Source organism: Podarcis raffonei, chromosome 11 (assembly GCF_027172205.1).
Source record: "Podarcis raffonei isolate rPodRaf1 chromosome 11, rPodRaf1.pri, whole genome shotgun sequence".
In the NCBI taxonomy this organism is placed as follows: Eukaryota; Metazoa; Chordata; class Lepidosauria; order Squamata; family Lacertidae; genus Podarcis; species Podarcis raffonei.
In genome coordinates this window covers 1,322,711-1,332,528 of record NC_070612.1, presented here as the reverse complement: position 1 = coordinate 1,332,528, position 9,818 = coordinate 1,322,711, and the positions used below count along the sequence as shown (strand labels likewise).

The following is a 9,818-nucleotide window of genomic DNA, read 5'->3' as shown; positions in this document are numbered from 1 at the left end:
AAAGGCAGCCTGGTGAAATGTCTCTGCTCTGCACTGTCATGGAGATATATTGGGTTTGTTCTAAGCCACACTTCTGGTTCACAATTGGCCTAAATTGAAAGTGAGCCCAGAATTCTAAGCAACGCATAAGGGGCTTTGCAGCAGATGTGCAGGTTCTCTTGGCAGGAGAGACCATTTGTCCCTGAAGACTGGAAACAGATTCAGATGTCAGTGCTGTCAAGCGCCAAGCAGCCCATGTGCTGTCACGCACCAGCGGTAAGGCATTAAACACTGAAATCCCAATATCATTGGATACCCAATATCAACTAGCTAGAAAACATTCAACAAATATTCAAGGAATCAGATAACCTCTGGAGAAGATGAACAACAAAATTCACAAGGGAGAAGTTCAAGGAGCATTTGAGAAGCAAATTCATCCCAGATCTGCCTTAAAGTTCCTGTTTTGTGGTTAGGAATGTTGCATCTGTCTCGGATTGGGGCCTTTGTGCCCCATCATGTGCTCTGTCTTTCTCATCCTTGTGTTTCCACTGTCTTGACTAGCTGCCCCGTTGCATCATTGTGAGTTTTCCTTCCTTTCTTTTGCCAAATCACACCACCAAGATCCACAGGGTTCCTCGCAGATAGTATGGTAATTTTCTTGGCCTTGAATAACAGGCTATTTGTTTTGGCCGATAAAAGAGAAAAAAACTACCTTTTGGGCACACAGATTGCATGCATGATGGTTAGCTTTGACTTAATTTTCATTAAGAAACATTTTTAAACATGCGCAGAGGCAATTCCAGGCCATGTTTAAAAAAGCCAAGGGTTCTGGCACACCTAACACACCCAAGGATGGTTCTACAATATGCCCACATTGCTAAGCTAGTCAGGGGATGATGGGAGTTGTAGTCCAGCAACATCTGCAGGGCCACAGCTGCCCCAAACCACGTTCATACCAATGTTCTGCATTCTCCTCCTCTTCTTCGCCCTAACACCTTCATCTTTTGCAGCCTCATAATCCTTATAATTTGCTTGTTTTTTTATTATTATTATTATTATTATTATTATTATTATTATATTGTTCCTTAACCCACCAAATGCACCACCAGCAGCACAATTTCAAGATTTCAGAATAACAAGGAATAACAAGATTTCAGATTTCAGAATAACAAGGAAACAGCCCAAGCAACTGAAGGCGAACTCTCTGTTCCCTGAAGAGCAGCGAATGTGGGCAGATTGTGACTAGGAAGAAGGCAAAGCAGCCCCCAAGGCAGGTCAAGAATAAATGGGCCGCCTATTAAGACGCTGGCCACGTGACCCGGAAGTGTCTGCGGACAACGCTGGCTCCCGGCCTATAGAGTGAGATGAGCGCACAACCCTAGAGTCTGGCAAGACTGGCCCGAACGGGCAGGGGTACCTTTACCTTTACCTTTTATTAAGACAGTGGGAAGTTTTGAACCTCAGGAAACTGGGATTTATGTATGAAGGTGTATAGCAAACAGCTGGGAGCTTTTGCAACTGGTGGGGTTTGAATCAGCTAACTCGAGATGGATATTTGCAAATGCAAGAATGCAGCAGAAAGGCTTTACAATGGTCTAGAGGCAAAGACCCACCCACCCCCCATTTCCAAGGGGGCAAACTGCTCAAACGCAGGAGCACAAAGAAGGAGCTTGCTGGATTAGATGCGTGGTCCATCTTGGGGAAATGCAGGCGTTGGATGAAGCTGATTGCTCAAGGTTCCTCCTCTAGGATGCAAGGGGGTCAGCCGGCCATCTAGAAGGAACGCCAGGATGACCTCTGGGAGAAGAGGGAAAGCAACATTAGTGGATTGGCCAGCCCAACCTGCCAAACTCAGCATTTCTTCAGGTAGTTGTCCCACCCAGACAGAAGGGTTCAGCAGGTCAGGTTGTCCCAAGGCCCAGCACTGTATACTGACAACCAGGGAAGTCAAAACTGCTTCAATCAGCAAAATTGGCCCTATTATGGGTCCCACCTAATCCCCATTCCTCAACTGTAATGACTCAATCTTTCCGTGTGGCAGCACCTACGTTTTGGAATTCCCTGTCCATTTGGTCTCAAGCAGGCACCTTCACGGGGCTCTTTTTGACACCCGCTAAAAGCATTGTCATTTTGACAAGCCTACCCAGATGTTTGGCAGGTTGATGCGAGTCTTGGGTCTTATCCACACATCTTCTTTTCCCGCTGCTTTCACCCGGGGAAAACCACTCTATAGTGTTCAGTCGGAACAAACAGCCATTTGGGTTTCCTCCAGATTGACGTTTACTCCGATTTAGCACCAAAGAGTACATTTTCCCTGGGAAAGGGGTGGGGCAAGGGGGAAGCCACTTGGAACTGGGCTCTCTTGGCACAAGACAAGAAGAAGTGTGAAGGAGCCCTTAATCTGATTTCAGTCTATTGTCATTTTACATTTTTGAATGTCTTAAATTATTGCTCTTAACTGCTCTTAGTGGTATAATTTTATTGTGTCTCTTTTTTGCAAACTGCTTTCAGGTGTTCCTTTTACAATCAAGCAGTGTATACATTTGATGAAATAAAAACGAACAAACAAGACTTTTCCAGATTCAGTTTCTTGCCTTTGCTGGGACTAATTTTGCCACCCCTCTCCAGCCCCACATTCACTGATGCCACACAGAAGATGGAGGAAACTTGTTTTCTGCTGCTCCAGAGGAGGGGAAAAGGAGCTTCTGACGAAACATCAGGAAGAACTTTCTGATGGGAAGAGCCAGTTGACAGTGGAAAGGACTCCCTCAAAAATGCCTCCTTGGGGGATTTTAAGTAGAGGTTGGGTGGCCATCTGACTTGGAAGAGTTAGTTGAAATTCCTGCATTGCAGGGGGTTGGACTAGATGACCCTTGGGGTCCCTTCCAACTCTACAATTCTGTGATTCTATGACCCCAGGGTCCCTTTGCGACCCTATGCCTCTACGACCTCAGAAGTTGGTGGCTTGTGAGAGAGGCTGCCATTTGAATCCATTGGATCGGATCCTACTTGAGACCTCAAATAGATCTCACAGCAGCTTTCATCTGGGGAAAACCACTCTGTAGTGTTCAGTTGGAACAAACAGCCATTTCAGTTTTCTCCGGATTGACGTTTACTCCAATTTAGCTCCAAAGAGTACATTTTCCCTGGGAAAGGGTGACTAAAAAAGACACCTCACCCTGTTATGGTTTCGGCGGTTCAACGTCTCTTTCAGATGCTTCACCCACGGGGTATGGGGAGGGGCGCAGAGGTTCCTCCCTCTGATGGTGATGAAACTGGAAACACAAAGAACAGGAAAAAATATGAGCAGCTGACCAGGATGCCTTTGCCATCTTAGATATCCCTCTTGTTAACCCCCTCCTCCCTCATGAAATATCTGTATTGCATGGCCTAAAGCAGTTGTTCCCCCCCTTTTTTGTATAATTTTTATTAATTTTTTCTGTTTTGCATTTTGGAATATTCATTTAAACAACCTTAAAATATCAATATTTCCTTTCTTCTCTTTCCATGGTTCATTTTGCATACCACAAATCCCTGCATATTTTACATCCATTATTACATCCGTCAAACCTTATCTATGCTGCTGAATTTATCTTAATGCTGCCGACGTTTTCAAGTGTACACAATTCCCCCCCCCATATAGTCAATAAACATTTTCCAATCTTCTTTAAACAAATGTTCTTCTTGTTCTCTTATTCTATAAGTTAGGTCTGCAAGCTGCGCATATTCCATCAGTTTAAGTGGCCATTCTTCTTTGGCTGGGACCTCCCTCGTTTTCCATGGAGTTAGTGGCCCCTGAAGGGGCAGTGGGATTACGTTGGGGTTGCTAAGAGGCAAGAGGGTGGCAGTGGATCACTGGATCAAGTTCACCCATTTCGTTGAATTAACTAAACTAAGTAGCTTTCATTGGATTTTGAATAGATGTGCAATTAATTGTTACTGTTTCAAATTCTATTGCATTATTCTCTTCCTTAGTGGAAACCACTAATCTGAACAATGCTTTTCTATGGGGTTGGGTAGGGGGCACTGGGGATAAATTTATAGAACCAAGCAGGCAGCGCCTCCAAAAAGTTTGGGTGCCAGAGATCTATAGGCAGCAGTTGCCACGTTGCCCCCCCCCCAGGAGGAAAGGTGGGGCCAAATGACCTTTTTCATGCTTTCTGGTTCTGTGGAGCCCTTTATCGGTGAGAATCCATGATTAAGTTGCCAGGGGAAATGGTCCGTGCAACTCAACACTTTTGCCACTTCTTGAAAGCAACCGAAGTTGCCTTGATGGGATCTCGTTCCACCTCATTTGCACAGCCTGGCACCGTGCCAGGGAAGTCGCTGTGAACGGGACGTGGTGGCTGAAGTTTGTGCAATGTTCTCTCAGCCTCGCTTTTGGCTGCAAGCCACAGACCACAGAAGTCGTTTTATTTGCATGGAAGTTGATCCCATTATGTGCCTAGATAGTAGCAGGGGAAGACAGTGTAAACCTGAACTTTGCTCTCTTTGTTCGCAGCCGGAGGGCAGAGGAATGGAAATGCAACGGATATTTCCCTCCTGTGGGTTTAACAGAGCATGGAGTGGGTTGGAGTGATGTCAGGTTACAAGAAATGCAGGACTCCGAGAATTGCAGGCTCCGGGACTGCAAGGAGAGGTTTCTGGTTACACTGATTGTCCCAGACAACAGACACTTCTTAAACTAGATGAAAACAGGCATGCTTAACTCCTCTGAACTTTGAATTCTTCCTAAGACAACCCTCCACCCATCTCAAAGGAGGACTGTGAAGTCCTCATTTAATATAAGACAGGGTTACTAAACTTTGTAGGCCCAGAACAAGAAGTCAACTCATAGGAACTGGAAACAATGTTTGTCATTACCCATTACTACAAAGCCAACACAATATTACTTCATTTAGGGTTTTTCTAAAAAAATAAATCGGTTTCCACATAGGGTGCTCTTGCTCAACAGCGCATGGCTAGCAACTACATGGGACAGAGAAGGAGAATGTCTCCTCCAAGATTCCCCAAACTGATGCCCTCCAGCTGTTTTGGACTACAACTCCCATCTATCCCAGCCAGCTAGTGCCGATGGGAGTTGTAGTCTGCCGCTTCCGTAGAGCAACAGGTTGGTGGAAGTTTGACCTATCAGCTGCCGTTTGGGTCTGGGATGGCTGGTTAAGAACATAAGAAGAGCCAGGCCAAAGGGGGTCAACCAAGTCCAGCCTTCGGTTCCCACAATGGTCAACCAGATATCTCAAAGGGGTTTGAGCCCAAAAGCCCTCCTGTGGTCTCTGGAAACTGCCTTCAGATGCAGAGCCCAGTCATCCTGCCTAGTGGTTGCTGCATGCTGATAGGAGGAACACCCATCAAGAAGGAAGCGCATAAAGGAATGGCCGTGGGGAGAATCCTTTGTTCCTTTCCCCACACCTGGGCTTGTGGGAATCATCTGAGCATATCAGGATCCCAACCACCGCTCTCATTGGGGTCAACTAATCCTCTATGCCAGGTGGGGTTCCATCTCCCCAACCCTGCAGCACCTCCAACCTGACCCCCAAGCTGTGTCCTTCCTGCAAGGGAAGGCTGAAGCTCCAGACCGTTCCCACAGCAGACACTTTGTCCTGGAGGAAGCTGCCATGGGCCTCTTGCACACTTGACTGCGTGGCCAAAGGTGACTGGAAGCGTGTAAATTCAGCACCACCGAGAAAAGTCACTGGAGCAGAGGAGATGTGGAATGAAGATAAATGGGGGGCCACAAAGGTCTGCAAGAGGGCAGCCAGGCAGGTGGGAACGGTACACTCAGGACGAGAAGCACCTGCTGTCACCAAAGTTAATTGGCAGCAAAGTTAATTCAGCCATGGTGCATCGCCTCTTCTGGGCTGTCCCCGCCAGCTGCAGTTCCAGCCCTTTCTTTTCCTTCTAAGCATGTTGGAGCTCTGTTTAAAAATAGCCAAGGAATCATAGACTCATCACCAAGGGTCATCTTGACTGACCCCCCCGCAATGCAGGAATCGCAGCTAAAGAACCTCTGACCAGTGCCAGATTTATGTATAAGCTAAACAAGCTCTAGCTTAGGGCCCCACTCTCTTGGGGGCCCCAAAAAAATTTAAAGGGGAAAAACTGGATGTACATTTCCAAAATATAAGATAAGAAACAAATGAAATAAAACCTACATACAGCAACAGTGTTTTGTTTTGTGTAGGCTCCTATGATGTAAGTCATGGGCCCTGCCTGCTAGCCTGCTCCCTAAAATTGTATTTCAGTTCAACAATTACTTTGATAAAATACATATTTTGTTATGTGCAAATGGCTTTAGATACCTATTTGGTCCATAAATTACCATATAGCATATATTCAACACAAAAAAACAGCAACAATTTGTTGTTGACAAAGGACAGCTAGACATATAAAGGGTCCCATTACCTTCAGAAGCTTAGAAGCTTAAAGGTAAAGGGACCCCTGACCATTAGGTCCAGTCGTGGCTGACTCTGAGGTTGCGGCGCTCATCGTGCTTTACTGGCCGAGGGAGCCGGCGTACAGCTTCCGGGTCATGTGGCCAGCATGACTAAGCCGCTTCTGGCGAACCAGAGCAGCACACGGAAACGCCGTTTACCTTCCTGCCGGAGCGGTACCTGTTTATCTACTTGCACTTTGACGTGCTTTCGAACTGCTAGGTTGGCAGGAGCAGGGACTGAGCAACGGGAGCTCACCCCGTCACGGGGATACGAAGCGGCAAGTCCTAGGCTCTGTGGTTTAATCCACAGCGCCACCCACGGCCTCATCAAACCTAAATCGGGCCCTGCCTCTGACAGAAGGCCACCCAAGCTCCGCTTAAAAACCTCCTTTGAAGAAGAGCCCATCGCCTTTTGAGGGAGTCTCCTCCACTGTTGAAGGCTCTCACCATCAGAAGAGTCTTCCTAATGTTTAGTCAGAATTCTTTTCATGTAATCTGAACACACTTCACTGGGTCCTGCGCCCTAAAAAGGCTTGTGTGGCACCCCCTATTTTCTTCTCCTCTCTGATTTGCTAGAGGTCTATGCAAGGGCGCACAATGATCTATGTACACACTACCCCCTCCCCTTTAAAAAGCCGACTCCTGGAATGCAAAGTAGGAGCCACAACTTACATCACAGCCCGGACTGGGCAGCCGTCTTGAACATACTGGTCCCGGTAATCTCGGACAACTTTGGCAGGAATGGGCATTGAGCTAGTTCTCACACAGCAGTCCATGACCTGATAATCACCAGAAACTGAGGAAAGGAAAGGAAAAATCAATGTGTAAGGGAGGGGAAACGGAGGCTCTGCCCTTCTCTCCGCTCACTTTGCAATCCAGGTTAGAGAAAGAGAAGCGCCTTGCTCCAAGGCCACCTGTTGCCCCTTCTCTGCCACAGCAGGCACAGCCCAGCCAGAGCTGGCAAGGATCCCATCTGGCAAGTGGGCAAGTGGGCAATGGGAAAGGAGCAACAACATCTTCATCCATCAGGTCAGCTTCCTCCAGAAGGTACTGGCTGCCGGCATCTACCTGCATAGCCCAAATCTCCAGGGTCCTCTGACTACAAGGCTATAGTAGCAGAAGCAGAGGCCAGTCTTGTGGGACATGGCAGCAAATATAAGGCAGTAAACACGAGAAAGGGTTGCAATCAGTCTGAAAAGGGTATTTCCAAACTAGACATGCGGGCATTAAAATGGCAAATAGTATTTATTTTTATTTCAGAAAAGGTATACACCACTTGATTGTTTTGAAAAAAGCCTCAAAGAGAGCTAAACCATAAAATTATCGGCTTTAAAAACCCCATGAAAACAACTCTGCAAATCATTCAGAACATAAAATCAACAATAAACTAAACGTAGATTAAAGTATATTTTACATTATAGATGTCTGGACAGACTTCTCTAAACAACAATGTTTCAGCAGGTGCTGGAAAGGGCACAGGGAAGGTGCCAGCCTGGTGTCAATTGACAGGGAGTTAGAGGTGCCACACTAAAAGACTGATTTCTTACAAATGAGGAAGGGGTGACACCTGCAGCAGTGCCAGTTCTGCTGTCTGAAGCGGTCAGATGGGCAAGGTGATCTTGCAGGCAAACTGGTCCTCAAGTTGCTAAGGGATTTAACACTAAGACCTTGAACTTGGCCCAGAATCAGATTAGAAACCAGTGCAGATCTCTGGGCGCAAGGCCTCCCTCCTGTCAGCAGCTGCGTTGCAGCATTCTGCACCGACTGCAGCTTCCAGAGCAAGCGCTAGTGAAGACCCACCATTTGCCAGAGAGGAGGCTTAACTGCTAGGGGACGCAGCCCAGGTCGAGGGACTTCCCCATCATTTACTGGGAGCCAGAGAGCATTGGCAGGGAGAAGCTTGAGTGCCAACTTCAAGGCAGTGGAATGAGAGAGGAAAAGGAAGGATTCCCCTGCCCTGGAGAGGCCCAGCCGAAAGAGCTCCTCAACATTGGACCCAGCAGTGTGGCAGCCCAGAAGGGGAGAAGATGTTCTCTCTTACCCTGCTGGGTGCTCCAGACACAGAGAGCCACCAACCCAAGGATCCAGCCGCCGTGTGCTGCCATGCCTGCTGCCATGCTGTGGGTGCCAAGGATGCCGCAGAGAGGAAGAACGACCCAGCCAGCCCTGGGTAACTGATGCTCTAGCGTGGAGCCAGCTCCCGCCTCTCCTATTTATTGCGATCCCTTGCTCTCGTTTTCACTTTCTTGGTGTGAGTAACAGAGGAAATCCCAGGGAACCAGAGACAGAGGTGAACAAGAAGAGGCCCAGGCAGGGCTTGTGGCCTGGGCACTGTGCCAGGAATGCCAGCCTGCTGCGGCACCTGAGGGCTTGGTCTCTTTGCTCAAGGGATGTGGCTTGAGTCCTGGAGAATGTGAAGGGGTTCTTGAGCAGAGGGAGGCAGAATCATAGAACTGTAGAGTTGTAAGGGACCCCCAAGTGTCACAGAGTCTAACCCCCTGCGGTGCGGGGACCACAGCTGAAGAATCCCTGGCAAATGGGCACCCAACCTCTGCTTAAAAACCTCCAGTACAGTAGAGCCCAACACCTCCCAAGCGAGTCCATTCCACTCTCAAACAGCTCTTAGCATCTGGAAGTTCTTCCTGATATTTAGTCAGAATAGTCCTACCCTCCAGAGCAGGAGAAAACAAGCTTGCTTCTTCTTCCATGGGGCAGCCCTCCAGATATTTGAAGATGGCTCTCATATCTCATCTCAGCCTCCTCTTTTCCAGGCTAAACATACCCAGCTCCTTCAACCGCTGCTCATAAGGCTTGGCTTCCAGACCCTTGGTCATCTTGGCTGCCCTCCTCTGCACATGTTCCAGCTTGTCAATATCCTTCTTAAATTGTGGTGTCCAGAACTGGACATAGTATTCCAGGTGTGGTCTGATCAAGGCAGAATAGAGTGGGACTATGCTTCTGTTGATGCAGCCTAGAATAGAATTAACTTTTTATGCTGCTGCATCACAATGTTCTCATGTTCAGTTTGTGGTCCACTAAGATCCCTTTTGCATGTACTACTAGCAAGGCAGGTGTCCCCCATCCTACGTTTGTGCAGCTGGTTATTCCTGCCTATGTGCAGAACATTACTTTTTTTTCTCTATTGAAATTCATTTTGTTAATTTTGGTCTAGTTCTCCAAGACTAGTGCTACAGGGTTGGGTAAAAAAAAAGGGGGGTGCTTGCTAATGGGTGCTGATGTTTCTGCAAAATGGAGCTATAGTTCAAATGGTGGTGGGATCCTGGAACAATCTGGTTTGCCATTTGCATTGTAGGGTTCCAGTCAATTGCAATTTCGGTGTGGGATCTAGTCCTATACCACCAAATTCATGCTGTCAAATTATGGTTGATTTTGGGAGGCCTTG

At 47.4% G+C, this 9,818-nt stretch overlaps 1 protein-coding gene across 1 annotated transcript; it reads right to left on the bottom strand.

Annotated features, from left to right (window-relative positions):
• Positions 1 to 2,259: 2,259 nt before the first annotated feature.
• Positions 2,260 to 8,651, bottom strand: LOC128423672 (C-C motif chemokine 19-like). Its single transcript, XM_053409112.1, has 4 exons — positions 8,457 to 8,651; positions 7,088 to 7,211; positions 3,158 to 3,254; positions 2,260 to 2,340 (listed from the first exon to the last, which is right to left on the bottom strand). Exons 1-4 carry the CDS (start codon positions 8,530 to 8,532, stop codon positions 2,260 to 2,262), a joined length of 378 nt encoding a protein of 125 aa, XP_053265087.1. The 5' UTR covers positions 8,533 to 8,651.
• Positions 8,652 to 9,818: the final 1,167 nt, after the last annotated feature.